Source organism: Nelumbo lutea, chromosome 5 (assembly GCF_056320005.1).
Source record: "Nelumbo lutea isolate HS-2025 chromosome 5, American lotus-T2T, whole genome shotgun sequence".
NCBI lineage: Eukaryota > Viridiplantae > Streptophyta > Magnoliopsida > Proteales > Nelumbonaceae > Nelumbo > Nelumbo lutea.
Window position 1 is genome coordinate 14,044,315 of NC_142688.1, and position 26,177 is coordinate 14,070,491.

General features: G+C 36.6%; 1 protein-coding gene across 6 annotated transcripts in view; it reads right to left on the bottom strand.

Annotated features, from left to right (window-relative positions):
* PAA1 (P-type ATP-ase 1) overlaps positions 1–26,177 on the bottom strand; it is a 100,914-nt gene that overhangs the window by 9,653 nt on the left and 65,084 nt on the right. For all 6 annotated transcript variants that reach the window (XM_088947471.1, XM_088947470.1, XM_088947475.1 and 3 more), the window contains 7 exons: positions 23,401–23,547; positions 20,714–20,764; positions 20,431–20,603; positions 13,407–13,539; positions 11,093–11,190; positions 9,733–9,973; positions 1,264–1,467 (listed from right to left, as the gene is read on the bottom strand). In XM_088947471.1, coding sequence (XP_088803597.1) covers positions 1,264–1,467; positions 9,733–9,973; positions 11,093–11,190; positions 13,407–13,539; positions 20,431–20,603; positions 20,714–20,764; positions 23,401–23,547 — 1,047 coding nt within the window. The remainder of the gene's footprint in view (positions 1–1,263; positions 1,468–9,732; positions 9,974–11,092; positions 11,191–13,406; positions 13,540–20,430; positions 20,604–20,713; positions 20,765–23,400; positions 23,548–26,177) is intronic.

The following is a 26,177-nucleotide window of genomic DNA, read 5'->3' on the forward strand; positions in this document are numbered from 1 at the left end:
TGGTAATGTTCCTTGAAATACTTCTTTTTTCTACCTCCAGTTCTTGAAAAGCAGAAAATAGTTGTCTTTCTATATACTGGGAACAGAAAAGCAGCAAGAATATTATTCTGGAAAGTCACAAAATGTTTCCTGAATGTGTTGCACAAGAAATAAGGTAACCTCAAGCAGAACCCTAAATGGCAATCTCACCCTTTGTTGCTCAAATCCTCAGCTGGCCTTTCCTTTTAAGGTAATCTCTCTGTATTTCCCCCAACTGGTGCATCCTTTGTAGATCTCAGAGTGAAGACTGTTATCATTTACTAATTTCTTGTTCTTTTACTGCAGAGTTATGGGATTGGCTCCTCTCTTTGTTTGGGAGCAGGTGGAACTTGCCAGTAGATTTAAGTCTGCCTTTTGATTCCTCTACCTTTGTTTGGCAGCAGAAAGAGGTAAAATTATGTGGAGGTGTGCAAGAGCTGCATTGATCTGGACAAATTGGGAAGAGAGGAATGCTAGAACTTTCTAGGAGAAGGTAAGAAACCATCAAAAGATTAAGGACTGTGTCTTGTATAGGGTGATTCATTGGCTTAAATCTTTAGACTTGTTCCACCAGTTCTCCTTTAATGATATTTGGAGGAATTGGGCAGCAGTGGCAAGTTGTTCCTCTTCCAAGATTGAAGTAAGAACAAACTGGTCATCACCTCCTGCAAGGTTCTTGAAGTTGAATTTTAATGGAAGAAGTCAAAGAAACCCAGGGCCCTCTAGGCTGGGAGGGGTATTGAGGAATGGAGTTGGAAATGTGATACTTATTGTCTCAGGTCCTCTAGGTGTGGGAGACTCTACTAGAGCAGAATTGTTTGCTGCCCTGCAAGGTGTACAGTTTGCAGCTCAATTAGGGGTGGAACAGCTAATAGTTGAAGGTGACTCCAAGGTCATAATAAGCTGGTTGCAGAACCCAGAGTCAGCAGTTTGGTGTTTCAGGAATGAAATTAAGAAGTTTAAGTTGCTATGTCCCTAAGAATACACTGGGTGGGGAGATCAGCAAATGCTATGGCGGATTGTCTAGCCAAGCAAGGGGCAACTAGGGAACTTTTGCATTGGGCACAACTGTAACTTATAGTTTCTGTTTTCTTCTTTAGTGGAGAGTTCACAGCTTGTGCCTCTCCAAGGGCTACTTGTATGCACTAATATTTCTAATTTAATAAAAGGATTTAATTATTTATAAAAAAAATCCTAAATGGCAATCTGAAGATCTAGAATGTCAAAAGAGATACATGCAGATACCTGTGAAAGCTTGTTGCCCAAGAGAACAACAGTTGACACATCACTAGCAGCTCCAACACCGCCGCCCATAGCTACTCCTATGTCTGATGAAGCCAATGCAGCAGCATCATTAATTCCATCACCAACCATAGCTACAATTTTCCGATTCTTCTGAAGTTCAGAAATGAATTTCTTCTTTTCATCAGGTTTGACTCCTGACAGCACCTGCCATCCACATCCTTTTATTTCACTTATAGTAGTAAATCTCCCAAAGTGTTTTACATATAATTTAAGTCAATAAAGGTTTAAATCTTCTACTGATTATAAAGTCTATGATCACGACCCAAACCTTGGACAAAACAACAACTGGAGTCTCCCAAGAGATTCTTCTTAATCAGAAACAACCCTGTGAAGATCACATTGGGCACTGGAGATCTTTCTGGTTGTTCTCATCCAGGTCTTTTGCATTCCATGCCTTAACGCCACTTGGTTTTTCTTCTCTAATATTTGTATGTGATGCTGGTTTATTTATTTATTTGTTTTTGATAAATAATGCTGGTTTATTTATTAATTTCATTGTTATTTCCCAACTAAGAATTTCAGAAAGTAAAAGGGAAAAAAGGACAAGACAAAAGGTATATAAAAAAATAACTTAATATAACACCTTGATTGCAAAGGGCTAAAGTGCATTTTGTACAAAAACTGCACCCTTTAAACAGGTTGCACTTTCTTCAGTATTGTCCATGAAAACAATAATTAAATCCTGACAACTTTCCAAATGGAAATCTCAAGCTTAAGGATTCACACCCCTAATAATTATACAAAGTACCTTAAGCTAAGTTCCAGTAAAGTGAATTTCCCTGAAAGCATCTTCTAGTCATTTGAGTCCCTTCTCTTTAATATTAAGTCATTTCCATAAAAGACTCAACTAACTTTTGCACAATGCAAGTCTCAAAACCATGTGAATCATTCACGGATCAGTGAAAATGTAGATCAATTTCTATAAAGCTGTTCCTGTATCATTAAAGATTGATTTTCAAGAAACAAGTGAGCAATGAATAAATAGAAATTGCCTCTCTGCATTGTGTTTATCTTAATAAAAAACAGATCAGAAATTTTTCTGAACAGAAACCTCCCGTCTCCTTACACCCTCTCTTTAGCCACAGTCACTAAGTTAAGGCTTCAAAGGATCCACCCGACAGCATTCTATTGGAGTAATCCCGCTGATATATCATGGCCGGGGGGGGGGGGCTGAGCCCTGAAAAGAGATGTACACCCTTTCCAACGTACATCAGCATAGAATTAAAATTTGAAGCCTAAAATCCTAGGTGTGTAATTCAATTATAAGCATTTGTATTTAGTTTTGAAGAAATTTCTGTTGAGAATGTGCATTTATCTTAGGGGTATTGTTATCTTTTCTTATTATTTGTATTTTGGGCGCCCTTATAGGGACATGACTGTAATTTTTTGACTTAATATATAATGAAATATTCAGGGTGTGAACAGTGACACCCTATTCTCTCCAGTAACTCTTCTTCTTCTTTCTCTTCCTACACACGACAACTTGGTATCAGAGCAGGAAGAAGTCTTGGACTAGGTTTCTCTACCAACTTGCGAACTCAAGAAGACCTGCTGACATCAGACTGCTGCCGGATGACGTAGCAGTCCGTACAGGTACTGGTGACAATCCTTGAATCTGATATACTCTGGTGCCCCCTGATTTTAGGGTTATTTTGGTATGGTTCTTATTGTCATCTGATGTGTCTATGATTTTTCCCGGATTTTATAATCAGAAAATACAGAAAAATACTGGTTCGATGTTTGGATTTTTTCTTCCTTGTCTAAGTTCGAAGCATGCTTGAAACTTGTTGGTTTTGGTTAATTTGGCATCACCAAAGGTATGGGAAGTGGTTCCACTTTTTAATGACCTCTAATCTTTCTTTGGGAGGTCTTCTTTCCCTCATATATTGCCGCCAGTTCAGTTTTGGGCCAACCATTGGATTCCAACTGAGTGTTTCCCATGTTTTGTGGGTCTTATGTGTGTCGGTTGGTTGGAGTGCTGTAGAACTGTTAAAAGGCCTACTCAACTCAAATGGATGTGCCTAAGGAGTTACAGACTGTTTCTGAAGTGCTTCCGGGTAATGTCGATGTCTCCAGTGGTATAATAACCACTACAAAACTTGATGGAATCAACTTCCTAGAGTGGTCTCAATCAGCCAAGCTTACTATCAGAGGTAGGGGTAAGTTGGGATTTATTACTGGTAGAAAGGAGAAGCCAAAAGCTGATGACCCTAAACTTGCTAGATGGGAATAGGACAATTCCTTGGTTATGTCATGGCTGGTGTGTTCAATGCAGCCACATATTGCCTGCAATTATATGTTTCTCTCCACTGCCAAGGATATTTGGGATCGTGTTACAACCACATAGTCTTAAGCAAAAAATATAGCTCGAGTCTACCAACTCCGAAGAGAAGCTTGTAATATGCGTCAGGGGGAGAGGGTTGTGTCCATGTACTTCTCTTCTTTGCAGTCTCTATGGGAAGAAATGGACCATTTGGAGAACTTGGAATGGAAGAACCTTGAGGATGGTGAACAATATCAGAAGTATGTTGAGAAGAACCGAGTGTTTGACTACATGTCTTCAAGGTCCAAGCCGTGTACAAACAGACGGTGTACTAATGAAAAGCATGATGACGTGGTATGTGATTACTGCAAGAAGGATAGGTGTTGGAAATTGAATCCACATTTGAAGCCTGACAAGTTTAAAACTACAAAGAAGGGTAATGCTCATCTTGCTACTGTTGAAGCTGATTGCCCTCCTAATGTATAGGCTCCCACACATGATTCCTCTGGTGTGATGGAAAAGCTTAGGATTCTGTTGACTCAGCTTGAGAAGTCTGGGCCCTCTACCTCAACTAGTTCTAGCAATCCTTCCAGTGCTTTTGCAAAAACAAGTACTACACTTACTTGTCAATCTTCTCCTACTAGCTCCTAGATTGTGGACTCTGGAACTAGTGCACATATGACTGGTATACCTTCCTTCCCACTTCACCTCTTATAAGTTGGTTCTAGGGGAAGGAAAAATCACTGTAGCTGATGGATCTCAGACCCCTATCTCTGGTTTGGGAGAGGTTAAGCTTACTCGTTATTTTTCCTTGAGATCTATCCTTCATGTTCCCCAGTTGTAGAAGAATTTTTTATCCGTTAGCACTCTTACCAAATCCCATAACTGTTTAGTGACTTTTTTCCTTTCTCATTGTGTTTTTTAGGACCTGAGAACGGGGAGGACGATTGGAACTAGACATGAAGCTGCTGGAGTTTACCTTTTTGATCAAATCTCTGAGCAAGGATTACTGTGCCAAACTGAGTCATGTCAAGATGAAAATTTGAGTCTTTTGAAGTTGTGTCATTGTCGCCTCGGTCATGTGTCTTTTAAGTCCATTAAATTTTTGTTTCCAAACTTATGTCAGTTTGGGTCTAGTTTGGTATGGAATGTGAAGTTTTCCACCTCTCAAAACAATGTAGAACTATATATCCTACAAGTAATAGAAGGAGTGATGTTGCTTTCAACTTGATACACACTGATGTTTAGGGCCTGTATTCTATTCCATGTATGGGCAGCTATAAATATTTTATATTGTTCCTTGATGATTACACTAGATATACTTGGCTTTACCTGATGAAGAGTAGAGATGAGGTCTTCTCCAATGTTTAGAACTTCTTCAAGATGGTGGAAACATAATTTGAAAGGCACATCAAGATAATAAGGTTTAGCAATGTTAAGGAGTATTTTGAAAAGCATCTGCGGTTATTCCTTGAAGGAAAGGGATCAATTAATCAAAGTTCATGTTCTCACTAGTGTTTTAAAAGCGCAAGGCGCAAGGCGCAAAATACAAAAAAAAAATCCTAAAAACTAAAAAAAAGTAAGAAAATTAAAAAAAGTGCCAACAAATTCAAAAATATTAAACAGAACATTAATAAAAAAATGTAAACTTAAATTTTAAAATAAATGTTTTAGAAAACCTATTATCTAAAATTAAAATACATAAACATAAGATGTAAAGCATATTCAAATGAGAACTTAAAAATAAAATCAAACATATAAAACATTTTCAAGCATGTAAAACCTCTAATCTCTTTTTTCACTCAATTGCATTACTTCAAGTGGCTAATGTAATGTAAACATATTACATTCCTGATTCTATGAGCCGCCTTTGTGCCACACCCCTCGAGGAAAGCGCAAACAAGTCCACGCTAGGTCTTGAATTCTTAGTTTTCACACAAAAAATAATGATTTTATAGTTTTAATTGCTTTTTAAGAAAACATTTTATTAGGATGAATGAATGAGCAACATTACCAAATTGGGGGTTCTCGGAGCAAAAAAGCGTTAACTTTTCAGAAGGCGCACACCTGGGCTGAGGCACAAGGCGCATCAGGCGCATGCTTAGGTGCACCAAGCGTGCGCCTTTTGAAAGGGCTGCGCTTAGGACCTAGGTGAGGCACATACCCTGAAATGCGCCTCACCTGTGCGCCTAGGCGCGCCTTTTAAATCATTGGTTCTCATACTCCGCAACAGAATGGTGTAGCAAAAAAGAAAAAAAAAACAGACATGTTGAGGTGGCAAGAGGGCTTCTCTTCCAGATGAATGTACCAACTTGGTTATGGGGAGATGCAGTTGAAGCAACAGTGTATCTCATTAATAGACTTCCTTTACGTTCCCTTTCTCTTCAATCACCTAATCAACTTTTGTTTCCTAAGGATCCTATTTTTAGTTTGCCTCTCAAAGTGTTTGGTTGTAGTTGCTTTGCTCATGACATGAGTCATTGTCTGAAACTTGACCCTAAATCTATCAAATGCATATTTTTGGGCTACTCTCTAGTCCAAAAGGGGTACAAGTGCTTTGATCCCCATACTAGTCAAAGGTATGTATCTAAGGATGTTACATCCCTTGAGTCTACTCCATATTTTTAGTCCACTCGTCCTTCTCTTCAGGGGGAGAGTGTTTGTGAAGATCAAACTCCTTTTTGTTTTCCTGTTCCTACCTCTATGGATATTCCTAGTTCGTCTTCCCCTTGTAGTAACAGTGTTCTTGCTCCTCCACCTCCCCTATCCTCTCCAGGGATCCTGACAACAATGGTTTATAAGGCGTAGAAGGAAGGATACTCCTAAGGCTGAATGTCCACAACAATCTAATCATCCGGTTCCAGGTAACTCTAAAAGCAACCCTGAATTTCCTTCTACTGTTATTGAGCCTAATGTCTCACAATCTGACCTTGACCTTCCCATTGCAATTAGAAAAGGAAAAAGGAAATGCACTGCCTATCCGATCACTAACTATGTTTCTTACGATGCTCTTTCACCTTCCTATCATGCTTATGTTACTGCTATCTCCTCTGTTTCTACTCCTTGTAATGTTTCATATGTAGTGCAATCACTTCAATGGAAGGATGCTATGAACCAAGAGATAAAGGTTCTCTTAAAAAAACCACACCTGGGAGCTTGTTCCTCTTCTTGAAGGCAAAGTCCTAGTAGGTTGCAAGTGGGTGTATACCATTAAACATCGAGCTGTTGGATCAATTAAAAGATACAAAGCTAGGTTGGTGGCAAAAGGATACACCCGAACATATGGGATTGACAATCAAGAGACCTTCGCTCCTGTAGCCAAAATGAACTCTATTCGAGTTATTATGTCTCTCGCTACTCATTATTCATGGCCTCTATATCAGATGGATGTGAAGAATGACTTCCTAAATGGAGATCTGCAAGAGGAGCTATACATGGATTTACAACCAGTGGGTAATCTTACCTAACAGTGAGGGGATGGTTTGTCGTTTAAGAAAATCTCCTTATGGGATTAAACAATCTCCTAGAGTTCGGTTTGATAGATTCAGGAAGGCTATTCTCAGAATTGGGTTTACACAACCACAAGCGGACCATACCTTGTTTATAAGAAGGGTTAATGGCCTACTCACTTTGTTGATAGTGTCTGTGGATGATATTGTTGTCACTAGAGATGATCACTCTGGGATAAACCAACTAAAGTCATTCCTTGCTTCTGAATTTGAAATCAAAGATCTTGGGAATCTTAGATACTTAATTGGAATCAAAGTGGCAAGGTCAAAGGAAGGGATATTCATTTCACAAAGGAAGTATGTCCTTGATCTCCTTCATGAGGTTGGGAAACTGGGGTGTAAGCCAGTTAAAACTCCTATTGACCCCAATCATAAATCGAGTGCTGGTGATAGAGATATTCTTCCAGATAAGGGTGTCTTCCAGAGGCTTGTTGGTCGACTTCTTTACCTGTGCTTGACTCGGCCTGATATATCCTATGTTGTTAGCATGGTGAGTCAGTATATGCACAGTCCTAGAACCTTGCATATGAAGGTTGTTGACAGGATTCTTGCCTACCTAAAGGGGTGTCCAAGTAAAGCACTGTTGTACTCTAATCAGGGACATCTCGATGTCGAGGCTTATATTGATGCTGATTGGGCAGGTTCTATAGATGATAGAAGATCAACTTCTGGTTACTGCTCCTTGGTAGGAGGTAATGTTGTGTCTCGGAAAAGCAAAAAACAATTTGTTGTTGCCCGATCTAGTATTGAAGCTGAGTATAGAGCTATGTCTCATGGTGTATCAGAGTTGCTATGGTTGAAGCCTTTATTATAAAAGATTGAGATTCAAGATGAAACCTCAATGATGCTACACTGTGATAATCAAGCTGCCATAAACATTGATCATAACCCTGTTCAACATGATCAGACAAAGCATATTGAAGTTGTCAGACACTACATTAGAGAAGAGAGAGCTAATGGAGAAATTTGTGTGTCTTTTGTTAGGTCAAAGAACCAACTTGCTGATTGCCTCACTTAGGGTCTCAGCAAGCCAAAACTTGATAGAAACTTGAGCAAACTGGGCATGATAGATATCTATGCTTAGTTTAAGGCGGAGTGTATTTTGGGCGCCCTTATAGGGACATGACTAATTTTTTGACAATATATAATGAAATATTTAGGGTGTGAACAGTAACACCTTCTTCTTCTTCTTCTTCTTCCTACACTCGACAACTCTAACATGCAACAGTAGGCTTCAACTACAAGTATTAACAAGCAAATTAAGAAGAGAAAATAGAAGAGGAAGCAAGAGTAATTTCTACTATAGCTGCTGGCTATGGTAAATAGAGAGAGAATTCTTTATTCAGTCCTTAGTAGGAAAAAATAGAATATAATAGGTTGCTCTCTATAAGACCTGTTGACACTCTTTTTATAGACACAAAATAGCAACTTTCAACTTCCTACTTGGGACTCTAACTCTTGTATTCAAACTACAAACAAAAAAAAGTAGAAACTTTCTAGAAATTACTAAAAATAGCAAGTCATGTTTACTATAAATAATAATCATGGGAATTACTAAAAATAGTTGGGGTCCACAGGCCAACCTATTAACTATGACTTTGACCATGACTTGCAGAACCCCAAAATCAGTCATTTTGAAGCCTTTAGTTGGGAACTTCCACATATCGGATTGAGCTAAAAATTTACAGAAATGGAGTACTACAAGTGTATTAGTTGGCTGTTCAATCAGTTCTTTTTTGGTTGGCAGTGCATTCTGCAAGTTGCCGTCTAACCTCTCGTCTTCAATTTCTTGCTTCACTTTCATATTTGCATCAAAGTTGATAGAATTTTATGCCTTTGGAAGCAACTTATTGAATCAATATTGGATAACAAGAATAGGGGTGTCAACGGTATTCAAAAATCCGATTTTGAATTCGAGATTCAACATAATCGAATCGAATTCGGATAATTCGAATGTCTAACTGGTCGAATTCGGATATCCTATTCATACCGAATAGCTAAATCAGATTCAAATTCGGATAGGACCTGATTCGATAAGTATCCGAATTCGACAGTTTATTTAATTCTTATATATAATATATAAAATTTTTAAATGTTTTATATAATTTATATATAATAATTAAATTATATAAATAATTTATATATTTATATACTTTATATAAATAAAATATTTATTTTATATATTTATTAATTACCTAAAATAATTAATTAGTCGAATTCGAATTGAATTGAATATTCGAATATTAAATTGGATTTGAATTCGAATATTAATTTTCAATATCCGTCAGATATCGAATTGAATTCGAATATCGGATTCAAATTCGGATATTGCCTGATCCGATTTGAATTTGATCCGTTTACACCCCTAAACAAGAAAGCTTGATCATAATGCTAGATTGTCATTTGCATAATTGAGATCCAACCCATTCAATGTTTTGGTGCTATTGGACTAAAATTTGTGAAATGCCTTAAGTTTTAAAGTGTGACTACCCAAAGGTAATTCTAGTAATTTTCAAAGTCAAGTGAAAGAGGCCCGGAAAAAAAGATCTTTGAAGTGATTGCAAAATTGAGTAAAATTTGTTGCAATGTATCGCATTTTTTACTTCTAAACAAAGACAATGATTGCAAAATTCTTACTTTTTCCTTGGAAATACCAACAACTGATGCCACATACTCAGCAGTATGCTTCTTGTCCCCAGAAAGCATGTATATGCTTTTTCCTTGCTTAGACAACGACTCAACCACATAACTAGCATCTTCTCTGATCTTGTCCTCAAAATAAATAAGACCTGCTAGAGAACTATCGATACCTACATAGACAATGGATTGATTCTTAAATTCTTCAACCTCTTTAAAGGGGTTCCCATCCACTCCATGCCTGTAGTAAAGAAATGCCATCACATAATCTGAAGTGAAAGAGGTAGTATAACATACAGCAGACATAATATTTATCAAAAAAAAAAATACAGGACACATAATATTCTGTATAACTTTAGACCACCCAATTGATGCCTTGATGGTACACCTATTGTGCTACTCAACAACCCAAAATCATTCCAATCAGATCTTAAATTTTGCCCATCTTGAAATCAGCATAAAGTTTATTAGTTTGGATTCCTTTGCTTAGGAATGGGATTGGAAATGGCTATTCAAGAGGTGTCTCATCAGTAGGACTGCCCATATTTATGTCATACAGAATGGCTACAAATGTAAGATTCTTAGGTTTTCACTAATATGTCACTTCTGTGAAACCTTAGTTTTTTCTTTTTTCTTTGATTTATTCTTTTCATTTTCTTGGGGGGGGGGATCTTTAAATGAGATTTCAATGTTTCCCTTCAATATTTACAACTGTTGTTATGGTATTCATACAGATAATGGTCATGTCCCTGCAATTATTATAGGAATCATGCATTAGGTTCTGACACACATTCTGTTTGTATAATTTCAAATTTCCAGTTGGTAAACAAGGGATAAAGGGAAATGGTTATGCAGCAGAAAAATCACAGGAGCACTTTAAGAAGCAATTCAGAGAAAGATCAATATATGTGGACTGCAGAATAGCTAAACTAGGTTTGTACTTAAATTTGATGCATATACAATCTATTAGGAAATAACTAAAGAAATGACAACAAACGCTGACAACATTATCACGATGAAAACATTTTCTTTTTTAATATGTTGCTAATTCTATTACATATTGGCTGGCTGTTAAAGGTGTATTTTTTTCCTTTTACCAGTGTAAGCATGGATAATACTAGTAATGCTACCTTAATTGGATTAATATTAATAGAGGGCAGAAGGGTTAATAAACATACTCTTTCACATTCAACCAACTTTCTCTTCTGTTATTATTCTTTCCTTTTTCTTCTTCTCTTCTCTCTTCTCTCTAAGGTTTCTCTTTGAATCCTTCAATCTGATATTACAAATAATACTCGTTCTCCATCCTATAAAAGACTTCCACCCCACCTAATACAATGAGATTAAATAACAAATATACCTTTGAACCCACTCTAAAGTTCCAACAGAGACTTTTTTTTGGCCAATGGTTGCTACTGCACCAGATCCAGGTTCCTCCTTAAATGTTCCATCCACTACCTGTGGCAACAAATTGTCAGGAAAAGAACTAAAATAATAGTCACAGTACCTAAATGTTGAACTGGCAGAAAGATATAAAACCAAACAAATGTATTCATGTACCATGATGTTTTCAATAATTTTGTTTTGAGAAAATGATATTTTCAATAATACAAAGATCTTGTAATTATCTTGTTTAGCTATCAAAGAAAAATAAAAATATGACATGGCTCTAGCATCCATAACATGCTGCAGGTGCTGGCATGGCCCACCTTTTTGGGCCACCCACCCTGTAGCAGGTTGTGCTGTGTTGGTGTGTGGGCCATGCATTCTTGGCGTGAATCTGCCAAGAGGGGGAGCCCAGCATGACCCAATGCCTGAACCCTAGCGGGCCCATGCCAGGCCAGACCATGGACCTGATGATTTTTTAATTTTTCACAATTTTTTGTTGTTTTTGATTAGTAAAAAATGACAAAAAATTAAAAATAATAAAAATTAACTAAAAAAAATTAAGAAGATAGACAAGAAATTGAAAAAAAATCTTAAAGTTTTATTCCATATGAATTTTAATGTATACAATTGTTCATATATGAAATGATAAATAGAAACTGAAAAAAATTACAATGAAATTGGAATGAAATAGTATAGTAAAACTGAGTGTGTGTGTGTGTGGTGGTGGGGGGGTGGGGGGTGGGGGGCTGTGCCATGGCATGGGCTTGGACCCCTAAGCCAAGCATGGCCTGATTACTATAGCAAGTAGGTTGTGCTGGCCCACGGGCAGCCCGTCCCACATCACAGCTCTACTCCTAGTCCAGAAAAACTTCTGCAGAAAGATGGATATCACTTCATTATATTGGGAAAAGAAAATTGTCTTAACTCCAGAAAACCATACCCTCAGGATGAAGCAATGACACGACACATCCACTTATCCATGCACCAGGTTTTCCATATTCATCATGATCTAGGTCAGTCTTGGATGTCACAAATATGTAGTGAAGCAATGGCTGGCACTTGTTTTGGCCTCTCTATTGAATGCAATGACTAGTCGGTGGTTAGGTGCTCACTAGTCCATAGAAGAAAGATATATTCAACGTTTATGATATTGATGTTATCCCATAAATAAGTTAATATACATTTTTTTGAGTATAAATAAGTTAACATTGATTGCAAATATGCAATAAAAGAATGATACTGAATATTTATTTATAGAACAAAACTGATTGGAAGAAAACTAAAAAGAACCTCCCTTCCACTTTCATCTTTATGCTTTATTTCTATTTTATAAATCATTAGCCAACTGTATTCCACCACAAATACATGAAGCAAGTTCACCACACATAAACAATGGTTAATATTTGGAATAGCCCTGTACTGTTCTCTGCTCACTGGTGGCAACCATCCACTTACATCTGAGACTGTTTAGGGATGGTTTCTCCTAGATTCACACCAAGAGGGAAGCATGTGTGCAGGACTGCACAAGAAGTTATTCATTGGAGCATCTTGGAAGGGAGGAACCCTAGAATCTTCTCTGTTATAGTCTTGAGGACAGAGAGATCATTACTGGCGTAGTCACCATTAGAGTGGCTAATTGGAATCTATAGAGGACAAATTTAGGCTCTGTTTGGATAAGTTTTTTCCTTTGAGCCTTGGGCTGTGGGAAACAAAAATGAACCAAAAAGTGATTTTGAGAATTTGGTAAGAATTGCTTTTAGAAGCATAATAACCTAAAGACAAACACTTTGAAGATAAAAAATTGGGGCTTTGTGCTTTTGGGCTTTGAAATCACAAATCTTGAACCTTGTCCAAACACAACCTTAGATGTATGTCTTTGGACTCTGTGATCAAAGACAGGACATTGCAAGTTCATACTCAATACACAGGCAGTGGTTCTGTACAAATATCTAGTGAACTCAACTTTGATGGATGTGTTTTGGGGAATCTATGACTCCAAGGTATTGTAGGAGTATTCAGAGGGCATGTTGGAGAGACTGTAGTGGTTTATTCTGGCCCTACTTGTGATCAAGAGTCTATTGAAACTAATGATTATGGCTTTGCACAAGAGCCTTAGGCTGATGCTAGGTTTCCAGCAGGTTGAGGTGGAGGGACATCCAAGTAGTGATCTACAGATGCCAGACAAGTCATTGCATGGATTAAATGTGACACATTCAGCATGAAGGAAATACCACAAAAAAAAAAAAAAGATTCAGTTAAGTGCAGGCAGGAAAAAGAGGAATTACCTTCACATGCTGGCAACCAGCAAGCCGAGCAGCTTCTACAATAGCTTTTCCAATGGGATGAATAGTATTTGATTCAACAGCTGCAGCTAACCTCAGAACCTCCATTTCTGACCACTTGTGGTCTGAATTTTTTCTGCACCAGGAGATGTTTTTTTTTGTTAATACTGAAATAGCCAACTCAGAAAATTATCATCATGATTCATAAGATACATCATCTACCGTATCAATTGCTTATTTTCTACTTCCGTTGATTCTTGAGGAACAGTGTAAAATTTTTCTTTATCTACATGCTTAGTTGGCATGTATGAACAAATAATATCACAATAAATGCCATTTTTCCTGTAAAACGTTATTAAATAACAAAGCTATGATTTCTTTTAGATATATAATGTTAGGATTCAAAACAAGGACTACCTTAATATTTTATATTTTCTATAACATGTACATTGGTCCTTGTTTTTTCATCTTGCCCAGCCAGATTCTTTGGCATGCATCAGATACTACTTCTGTATCCATGCCCATGCAATACTGCCTAATATACCACTTAGCAAAATAAAACAAAGTTAAAGATTTCATCTTCTAAATAGTTGAGAAATTATTTCCAGATACCTTCGTTTGTCAGCATCCATGTAATAAGATTATAGGAAGGAGCATGCCAAAAAGTTGTTTTTCTGAGCAAAACTATTATTTAACTGTACAAATAAAGTTGTCTAAACATCATAGCAAGAGTGAGAAAAAATCTTAGAAAACACTGATTCAAATTCTTCTAATGACTATCTCTTGTGCTTGACAGGCTTTTAAGCATGTAATTAACAAACCTAGAAATGAATTCACAGATTATAATTGCTCAATATGACCATTGGTAATGTTCAAAAACAAACAAGCAATGGTTGAAACAAAGCAAAGGTATAATATAGAATAAATGATAAAATGAAAGGATTGAGATCTAATTGTTGTTAAAGTGAATTTAACTATTGTTACATCATTGTGATTTTGTGAATTATTATTGCTATTTAATTGTCTTTGAATCATGAATTTGATTCTTTCATTGAATTATACACTCAATATTTACTCAGGAAATTTATGAAGTAAACCTTATGCATCTTGACTATGCATGTAATTGATTTTAAAATATACTAGTCTTGACAAAAAGAACTGTTGTAAACATAAACATTGGAAACAATCAACTATCACAAAACCTTTTATTACAACTACTAAAATGATGCAAAGGAACCCAGGCCACTTGACTCCAGAACCTGGAAGCAAGGCACAAAAAAAAAGTACAAGGGCCATTTTGTGCCTGAGGTGCAAGGCATAAGGCAAGGCACATGCCTTTTTGAAGCAAGGCACAAAAATGCAAAAAAAAAATGGTAAAATATTCAAAAAAATGCAAAATATTAAGAAGACTAAACAAAATATTAATAAAAAATATAAACTTAAATTTTAAAATAAATGTTTTAAAAAACCTATTATCTCAAATTAAAATACATAAACATAACATGTAAAACATATTTAATATGAAAATTTAAAAATAAAATCAAGCATAACATAAAAAACATATTCAAGCATGTAAACTCTTAATCTCTTTATTTTTTTTCCCAATTGCATTACTTTTTTTTATCAATAACAGTAACTTTTACTAAAGGATTGAGAAAATTACAGAATAAGGGAACTAAACACTCTTAACTCCCGAATACAGCCAAGATACACCCAAAATATAAAGCAATTACAACAAAACCCAGAAAATAGAGTTTCTGTTCACCCCTTGACTAGCTTAGACCATTTGCCAATGAATTTGCACTTCTCTTTGCCCATGTACATTGAACTTCAAGGTCCTTAGTCAGCCACTTAAATTTCCTCTTTTCATTGCTGTAATTCTAAAGCCTAGAGTTGTCCTCTTTTAGCCAGATCACCACAATTTCAGAATCTCCTTCTATGATCAATTTATTAATATTCACGTCTTTAGTCCTTTGTACCCCTTCAAGAGCTGCTAGTATCTCAGCCCTCAAGGAATCTCCCACCCCAATTGGACCAGAATACATGGCTAACAGATTCCCTTTTTATCTCTTCTAACTCCCCCTATTCCGGAGGGCCTTGGATTGCCCACACTGCTGCCATCAAAATTCAGTTTAGACCATAGCTGGGGCTGATTCTGCAATTTGCTTCTTCTTTCTGCAAACATGTCCAAAGTTTTCAATCAATGTATCACCCTAATATGAATAACCTCCACTATTACTTCCAAACATCTCTCCTTTTTTGAAAAAATCCGTGAGTTTCTTTCTTCCCAAATAGTCCAACAAATTGCAGGCCTAACACATCGCCACATAATCTTAGCCCTCGAATGGTTTGCATCTCTTTTCATGGGCACCAAGGCAATGAATGTGGAATTCAACCCAAGGTTAATCACTCCTCTATTATGGAATTCATCAAATACCAGCATTAGGTCCTCTTCCAGTACCTCCCAACAATCCTGATTAAAAGCCATCATGAATCCATCTGGGCCTGGTGCCTTTGATCTATCCATAGAGAACACTGCCTCCTTTATCTCTTTCAAGTCAAATTTCCTTTTTAGCCACTCCCTATCCTCTAACTTCAAAGTTGGCCACTCCAACCCCTCAAGCCACACCCTATTATTTAGGGGTCTTCTAAATATAGACCTAAAATGATCCGCAAAGGCCCCGACAATTTCTCTTTGATTGGATACTGTTACCCCTTCAATTTCTAGACTCGAGATAAAATTCCTTCTCCTTCTTCCACTTGCCACAGCAGGAAAAAACTTGGTATTTCTATCTCCCTTTTTCAGCCACTTGCATCTTGATTTTTGCCTCAAACTTATTTCCTCATTAAGCAAATAATCCTCTAACCGTTTGCACAATTTCCATCTTTGTTCATTATCCTCTTCTGTAAGGCATCCCCTCCCTTCTTTGATATCCAAGACTTCAATTTGTGCAGTCCCAGATTGCTTTTTAGTCTCCCAAACTCTAAGAGATTCCAATCCTTGTTTCTATCTTTCAGATATTGGAGCTTCTTCTGAAACCTCATTCCACTCCATTCCAATGTTGGATTACTCTCTAAGCACCACTTTTAACTTTCTGAATGAAGCCTGGGTGCCCTAACCACATGTTTTCAAATTTGAATGGAGCAGGTCTTGCATTTCCCAACTCCTTACAAATTACAATAGGCCAGTGGTCGGAAGTAACTCTTGGAAGTGCTATAGAGATCAAGTTCCCCCAATGTTCTTCCCAATCATTTGAACATAAGAATCTATCCAACTTAGAGCAAATAGGATTCACTTGGAGATTGGACCAAGTAAAACAACTGTGTGACAATGGGATCTCTTTAAGTTCAAAAGCATACACAAATTGATTAAATTTCCTCATTCTCATATCGACCTCTGCCTAGGACTATTTATTTCTTCCAAAAATCTGATTACATTGAAATCACCTCCTAAACACCGTGGTCCTTCCCAAAATCCCCTTATATCAGCCAGTTCTTCCCATAACTTCCTCCTCTCTCTAATAGTCATTCGGCCCATAAACATTGGTTAACACCCTTCCCAATTGCATTACTTCAAATAGCTAATGTGGTGTTAAACATTATGCATTCTTGATTCTACAGGCCACCTTTGTACTAAGTCCCTTGAAGCAAGCCCAAACAAGTCCATATTAGGGTCTTAAATTTTTAATCCCTATAAAAAATGTTTTTACAAAAAACTTTAAGTGTCTTTAAAAGTATCTTTTATTAGGATGAATGAATGAGCAACATTAGCAAATATGGTGTTCTCGGGCCCAGCTGCTAAGCATAAAAAAATAGGAAAAAATGCACAAATTTTCAAAGGTGTGTGTTTGGGCTGAAGCGCAAGGCACATCAGGTGCACACCTTTTGAAAGTGCTGCTTCTGGAACCTAGGCAAGGCACATACCCTAAAGTGTGCTTCGCCTGTGCGCCTTTTAAATCACTGAGACACAACCTTTTTGATTATTGATTATTGGGCATATGATTAACACCCAAAAGGCTTCTGTCCTAGGAGGAATTGGCTTCCCAAAATATTCTCAACTGAAAAGGATTCTATAACCTGCTGATCAACATCATAAAAAGAAGTTATTGGAAATATACTTCCTAGCTCCTCTTCCCAAGCATGTCAATCTGACCTCAAACTGAAAGGAGACAACTAAGCGGAATATGCTTTGTCTTTCATAATTTATTACAAAAGAAAAGATTGTACAAAGGCAGGACCTCTATCCCCTTGAAAATGGATCAGCTACAAGAGCCAAAGTGCACCCAATACAAAAATCCTCCAAATAGACATCCTCAACAACCACACCTACCCAAAAATATATAAAAGCACATAACAAACAACCACACCATTGCGGGGGGGGGGGGGTATAAAGAGATCATGAGCTGCAAGAACAACTGTGATCCCAGACACACCCCCTAGATCATCAAAAACCAAGATAGCTGAAGATAAGCACCCAACTAGATCTTTTCTGATCCCAGTCTTAGCTAATCTTGAAAAGAATTGAATGATCATCTCAGCCTCCATCTCTTCATCTCTCTATTGCTAACATACTTTCAATACATCCAATTGAAGATGGCATTATTGGTGCAATGTCTAGCCTCTTATTTGTTGTCAATCCAAGACCGCATGGGAAAATCAAGAAGCACTTCACCACCTAGACTGGTTTTAGCACTGGTGATTCCCCACTAACTGAAATAATATGCAATTCCTCCTCAGAGATTGGGGAGGATGGTTAAGAGGAAAATTCCATGTATGCTTATAAAAATTTGTTCATGAAGATATCTTGACAGTGTCCACCCATCTCATGATGCATACCTCTTGGAAAGAAAGCTTCATTATTGCCACCTATACATGAGTCTCCAAATCTTCCCATAACAATACAACAGGAAGGTCTCAATGGAAGAAATATCTGATACTCCCAGTTCCATGTTGGATTTCCCCCTTCCACCTCCACACTTTCGGTGAATGCTGCGAAGTGTCAAATGCAATATACAGAATTAAACCACAAGACCAATTCCTCACTCAGAGCCAAAGCCACCACTTCATCCTTCTTATTCAAAGAAAAAGCTGTAGTACCTAAGCTGTCCCTCACAGTAAGACCTCGTACCTTGTGGGTCCCATGGTCAGCATAAGATGACACATCACATTGTTGATTCAACTTTTAAATTTTAAGCTATCTCACCCAACCTCATCCTTCTTTGATTATTTACACAAACTCATTTCTTATGTCTTGCATCCCTCCATGATTCTTCAGACTTAAAAGTTTACAACTGGCACCTGCTTACTTTACAAGCTCCATCCAGTAAATGAACTTAGGTTAGACATGTGGTGGTTAAAGATGAGAGTTTCCATTGATGCTTCCTGCCTTTAGCTTGATAGTCCACATGTAAAAAATCATTCTAACCTCAAGAAGCTATAATGCTAATAGCTTGTACAACAGGCCCTAGATCTCTTATAATTCTAAGTCTAGCAGCCATCAAATTCAAAAGGGCAATTATCTCTTTGTCGATCTCCACTGAACCCCTATATGCAGTGTTATCTTTGAAAGAGCAGGGTGCATCCAGATATGGAATGGGAGCCCAAACAGATGTAGCCAATACCTTATTTCAAAGTGAATTCCATAGCTGAGTCAATGGAATTCTTTTTGGCTCAAAGGAAGATTCAGCTTTATTATTGTTTCTTTAAAAGCCTTGCAATACAATCTGGGGGTTATGCTTCCAACACAATCTGTCTCTAAGGTTTAGCCCCACAGCTGCTAGTTCATACACCATGCAATTCAGTCCTCCGAGTCAAAGAAAGAATTTCACATCATCTAGATCTTGTCCGAGCTTCCTCACATCATCAATATGCTTCTGTATCTCCATAAGGGAAGTTTGGGATTATGCTTCAAAAAGAACTCCATAGCTAATCTAATGAGCAGACGGCAGACACCATTGGTAAAAATTCACCTTCTCTGGGCTATTACCACAGAATTGCTGCAACAGAATTTTAAGAAAACTTCCTATTGTCTTGCAAAACAAGTAGCCCTTCTAGCAAAATGAAAGAGTATCAAATGGATAGAAAACCCAAAAATTGGCAATAGATTTGTTAACAAAATTTCTAAGTAATTCATTTATTTACTTAGGTCACAATCACCTCAGGGTGAATTGATTAAACAGAGAGGACTGCAGACTGTGTTCACCATTTTCATTTCTCTTGTGTTTACATCTATACCACAACTGTAACATCCCTACTCAATGCTACTTTCTGCCTCTCTCTTCTCTCCTTAAAGAAAAAAACCATGCTATTGTGCTTTCTGTGTTCATTCGCCTTAACTACTAAAGCGAGTGAGCTTCCGCTTCCTAACTACAAATAAAGCTAGTTAGGGGATAACCAGAGAGTGGTACAAATGAAACACCTTACTGTCTCCCCTAAGCAACTCCCTATTAATAATATCTTCCATACTACATCCTACACTTCTGCCCTTCAAGGTGGAAATTTAGTAATTCTAACTCTTTCACTTTTGGTTATAGCATCCATTACCTTTGGATGTTTCTCCCTAGAATTTTCTTTCTACAAAATGTATATCCCATTCCCTCTGGATGTCCTGCTAGCAATATTCCAGATACAGAATTTACAACGAGAATTGAATATCCAACACAATATGGGACCCTTGAAGAGGTATCCAGGTATAATAGAAGAAACCCCTACCAAATGTATCCAAAACTGCTTTCCCTTGTCAAAATATCTAGAACACACAACAATACATTTGTTGGAGGAACAGTTAGATAATTGGACAAGAAATAACACCATCCTTCAGATCATCATCATCATCAAGTTGGCATACATATGGGGAGTGTTAAAATTAAATATAAAAAAAGGAAAGCAAGAAAGAAAGCCCAGATTTTCTAACATGAGTTGGGAATGAACAAATACTACACCGCAAGAAAATGGAAAAAGCATATGCATAGGGAAGACCCATTCCAAGAATAGCACCAGAATGTAACTATTTCTGTCTGGACTCAACTTTGCATTTTTGTCTTCTTCACATTCAGGAATAGCAATTTTAGTCACAATAGGTCTTCCAGCTGTCAAGGTCCCTGTTTTGTCAAACACAATTGTGTTCACCAATGCAAACTTCTCCAAGATACTACCACCACGTAAAAGCAACCCTCTTGTTGCCCCAAGTGAAGTTCCAACCTAAAGAAAAATAATGTAAAGTTAGATCATTCTAGTGCTAGCAAGGCATGTATGAAGCAAGATAACCACCATTATACAAAAAAGTAGAGTTCAGTTTGTGGATAAGTTACCAAGACAGCAGTAGGTGTTGCTAGGCCAAGGGCACATGGGCAAGCAATAACCTGCACTTGAGAAATAGAGGTTAGCATGGACAGGACTAGTTGGATACAAGGTCTCCATAAGATCAAACTAAATCCATGAAAGGATGAAATTAACTCTTAGGAATGGACACTATTATGAAATATCATCCAAGGATATTAGGAATACAGTTTTGACTTGGAAGAGAGATCAATACAAATATGTATGATAATGCATGACTGTTGATGCTGATAACACTACACAAATTGAAGATTCAAGATGAGAAGGTTCATGCAAGTTATTCTTCAGCTCTGCCTGTCTAGTCTAGAGCATTAAGGCAAAGGAATCCACTCTTTTAGATAAAAGCTGTGTTTAACCACGTAAACTGGATTGTTGAAGAAGAATTCATTACACTCCATTTATTTTCCTCTAATCGGACTAGAGCATACACTTTTGGAACTGAGGGAAGCTCACTACGTCCCAAAATCTGAACCCAAATAAGTTCATACACAGGATTCAGCCCCAATAGAAAGGAAAAACTCGTTGCTGAGATACAAGCTTCTTTTAAGATTTGGATTGATCATCATTCTTCTACTCAATACTTTGGTAGTCTCATTCTCTCCAAACATAACTAAGAGCAACATAATAAGTGGACAAACTATGGTCTCCCTGCTTACAAGTGGAAGACTCAACTTGCAGCTAATAAGTCTTGGCATAGTGTCTTTGTTCAGAATAGGTCGATTTAATTTGCTCTCAAATCCAACAAGCTGAATCTGCCCACATAAAGTTTTTTTAATCAATAGCCAGTAAATTTCATTAATTAATGAAAAAGATAGAAATGAACATCTCAGAGAGAGATAAACTCTCTTAGTTCTCTCTAGGACGACAGAAGAATACAGAAATTACAAAACAACCCAGAAGAGTTGATCCCTTCCCACCCCTTGCTTTGTCAAAGCATCAGACATAACCATGAAGTTCTTTTCACCTGTGGATGCATAGACCATGAATCCAGGATGTAACCATACTATTTTCCTGTCCCACTTGTCATGTTCAGCAGTCCCAGTCTTAGGTTCTTTCAACTTCCCATTGATATAACCAACTTTCCCCCTTGTAATATATAATTTGGTTTCCTTAGACAATGGATCACACAACCAAGTCAAAAAAAAAAAAAAAACCAGGGGTAAGCCTCCTTCTAAAACTCAGCACACAGATCCAAAGAACAGAGTATAAAACCCTTGTTAGAGAATATCAACTTATTCAAGGACCTCATCTAACAGCTTAAGCTTTTAGGTTGAATGGTTCTTTGAGATGGTATCAGAGCCACTTTTGACCAAGTGGTCTAGTTCTCGATTCTCATTACTCCCATTATAATTAATTAAGTTTCAGCACAAGGTATGGGTGGGCCTGTGCTTGTTCACACTTCAAGACCAACGGGCTTTCGTTTAAGGGGGCGTGCTAGAGAATATTAACTTATTCAAGGACCTCATCTAACAGCTTAAGCTTTTAGGTTGAATGGTTCTTTGAGAACCCTAACTGACTCATGAGAGCCATGGAAAGTTCACACAAGGCTGATTACACAGTCCCAAACACCAACTGTTATCATCATATGCTCATAGTACATCCACTGCATCGATGGAACAGTACATACCTCACTGAAAGAGGATCCCATGATCCATCGTTACTATGAACAGAAGGTCCGCACCTCTTAACAACTCTTAATCTTTCACAGCATTCTGCTACCACCAATAAACACTCTTCTTGGTACTATGACCAAAAGAAGAGAGAAAAAAAAAGAAGAAGAGAAACTGATCAGATCAATTGGATTTGGCGTTCTTCGTGTCTTAGTCCAAGAAAGGCAAGTGGCAATGAAAAAAAATCGATCTGGTTGCTATGGATGCCCAATAATGTGCTCTGGTACCATGTGATTCAGTGAGGAACAAGAAGAAAAGAGAAAAGAGGAAGGAGAAGAGAAATAGGATAAAAAAAAGGTTTGGAGACTTCGAATACTTGGGCTGGTGATGCTCATGTTTTTATTTATATTAGTTTGTGTCCAGCTCAGATTGAATAAAACCAAAATACCAAATTTCCCCTATGGCACCATAACACTGAATTACAACAGACATGAAATACCCAAGTCTCTAGCAATATGTATGCCAGTGAGAATAGCCAAATTTCTGCCTTTATAGGTCCACTGAAAGCCTAAATGATGTTGCCATCCCCCCCCCCCCCTCGATTACTCCAATTCCAGCTACACTTGGATTACCAATGGAATTTGATACTGGAAGGAGGGAAGAAGGTAGGGTTCCATATGGAGATAGGGGAAAGGGCATGGAAAGTGTCCAAGAAGGTAGCTTGTTTTATGGGATTAGGCTTTTCCTATCATCAACCATCACTTAAAGCAGAGTATGGTTTCTCTTGTTGGCATAAGAGACCAAGTTTCAAATTTTACACCAGCATGAGCACATAATATTACAGTGTCAAAGAGGTTGATAGATGGCGTCGCAGTTAATGAGATAAGCTGATAAGATTTTATTATTACCAGGAACTACTGTTATAAGATCAATAAGGAGAGGCCATAATATTACACCAGCATGAACACATAGAAATAGTCTCCAGAAACTGAATGCGCACACATATATGAGATACATCCAATACAAGATGAAAATTCTCAGTACCATACCAAAACACTGCAGGAAAGCTGCAATGCCAGAGAGAGTGAATCTCCTTGATGAAAAGCAGCAGGTAGAATTTGTGTACCAAAAAACTTCCAGAACATAAAAGTAGCAGCCGAGAGTGCCATGACACCATATGTAAAATGTCCAGCTACCTGGTTCAATGAAAAGAAATTTTAGTAGTATAAACAGAAAGCAGGATCCATAAAAAAATTATGACAACCGTTAAACATGATTGCTGACAAAGATTGATGACAGATATAGATGGTAGGTCCATCAATTAGTTGATGAAGCCAAGAAGATCATTTTTTCATCCACAGAAATCCAATAAGAAAAAAGAAAATATATTTCTCCTATCTAGAATATTGAAGGGAAAAATACTAAACCCAACTAATTTTAACTTCAAAACCCATACATGCACTTCCATATCACCATCAATACCTGCTTTATGCCAATTGTACAAGCTACAAGTTGGTTAGTGTTAATAGGGGTAAGCATTATTTGGTTAAAACCGAAAATCCCAGCCTAAAATTTTGGTTTTCAAAATTAGAAATTCAGTTAACTGAAAAAACCAAATTAATCGAATTTCATTATATAGCACCATGTAATATATAATATATTATAATGAAATTCAGTTTCATAATATATTATATTATAAATATATTTATATATTATATGTTATAATATATAATATTTATTTATGTTAATGAAAATTGGTTTTAACCAAAAACTGAACTGAAAATTTTGGTTTTCTTGTAATTCGGTTTCGGTTTTCAATTTTTTTATTTCAATTTTAAAATTTTGGTTTATACGGTTCAGTTTTTAACCAAACAAACCAAATGCTCACCCCTGAGCGTAAATATCTAGGGATAGTGAATATCAGCTCTCCATCGAAGTTTATGAAAGTAACAATATTTTTCAAGACTGGTATTTTGAATAGAATTTCACTCAGGATTTTTGTGCTACGCAAATTTTAGAATATTGGTACTAAGTTTGGTTTTGATGGATACAGCATATGAAGTGGAAACTATATGTTATGACTATCATAGAAATGTTGCAACATTCATGAAGACAAACTACAGATGGGTGAGAAGTATTTGGAAGGCCAAGAATACAAGTTCGACCTTGGATCCTTCTTGGGGAGCTTCAGAGAGCATAATTACAATGTGGAAGTATTTGAGCATTATTAGGACTTCAAACTTCCCGATTTAAGCACCAGATGGGTGAGAAGTATTTGGAAGGCCAAGAATACAAGTTGGACCTTGGATCCTTCTTGGGTTGCGGGAGGGCCCTTGGTTAATTGGTGAGGAATTTATTGTCATTAGGTTTTCTTATGAAACTACCAGCCCCAATTAAGTCATATCAACTAGCATGAGGAGTTTCAATTCTTTTGTTAATACCACCCATCTTTTGCATGAAATTCCTTGCAGGTATGTAAGTTTCACTTAGTCCAATTTCCAATCTAATCTCAATTGCTCTAAACTGGATAAATTTTTTTAGCATAGATTAAGAGGATCACTAGAATGGTCTAGGGTGTCAGTCCTGACTCGTCCTAATTCCAGATCATTGCTTTATTTCCAAGCTTCAATTCATAAAGATCTATGTGTAAGAATCCTGCAGCCTTTTAGATTTTGGAACAAATGGATAATTCACCCATCCTCCAGAAATATTTATGATTGGTGGGAGCAAGGATTTAAATATAGACATGATATGTCCAATATGGGGCATATCATATTGGTATCAACCAGGGGGATATGGCAAACACTACAACTGGACCCGCATCCCCTGAATCGGGGCGATACACACCCATATCGTGTTGCCAATATGCACCAATACAGGACATTACCGACCAATACAGATGTGTAATGCATCGCATAATCACATTTCCACCTTCTTCTCTATTTAAAAAATGCAACTAGCGTGATTTGAACCCAAATCACCCAGCGCCGAAGCCTTAATGCAGCCTTGAACCACCAAGCCAACCTTCACCTTATGGCAACAAATGAAATAAAATAACTTTATCAATTCTAATATCTACATGTGATCCAAACAATAACATATATTTATGTTCAATAACTCCAACTAAAGGTTAAAAAAATAATATTCAAAGTTAATATCTTGTAAAGTAATGGAATTAATAATTTCTCAAATCTACATTTATATAAAAAAGTGGTTTTTAATCTCATGAAATTTATACAGATAAAAATATTAATAATAGAATAATTATTCTAGTACTTAAATTTATATATTTGAACATGCTATGTATCTTAAAATTTTTATAAAGCATTAATTAATATTTTAATTTGCACCAAATCCACTAATCTACTTCTATATATCAAAACAATCTTTTTTTTTTATTTCATCAAAATTATAGAAATAAAAATATTAATAATGGAATATTTATTTTAGTAATTAAAAAGTATGAATTTGCATATCATACATATCTTGAAATTTAATATATTTGAAATATTTTTTAAGTTAAGATTATATATTTTTATAAATTGTTAATTGCTATTTTAATCACATTTTATAATAACATGTTTATTGTTTAAAAAATAAAAATAATGTTTACCAAACATTTGAGAATTAGTTTTTAGTTGATTTTTTTGTTAATGTTAAAATTGAAATAATAAAATAGAAAATAATTCATATATAATAGTTGCATATATTTTGTGCCTTGAACTTCAATAGAAAATAAATAGTAATAGCTTTGTGCATATATTAATTTGTAAAATTATATCTAATATGATCTTGGACTCTTGAATGATACACCATCAATAAAATT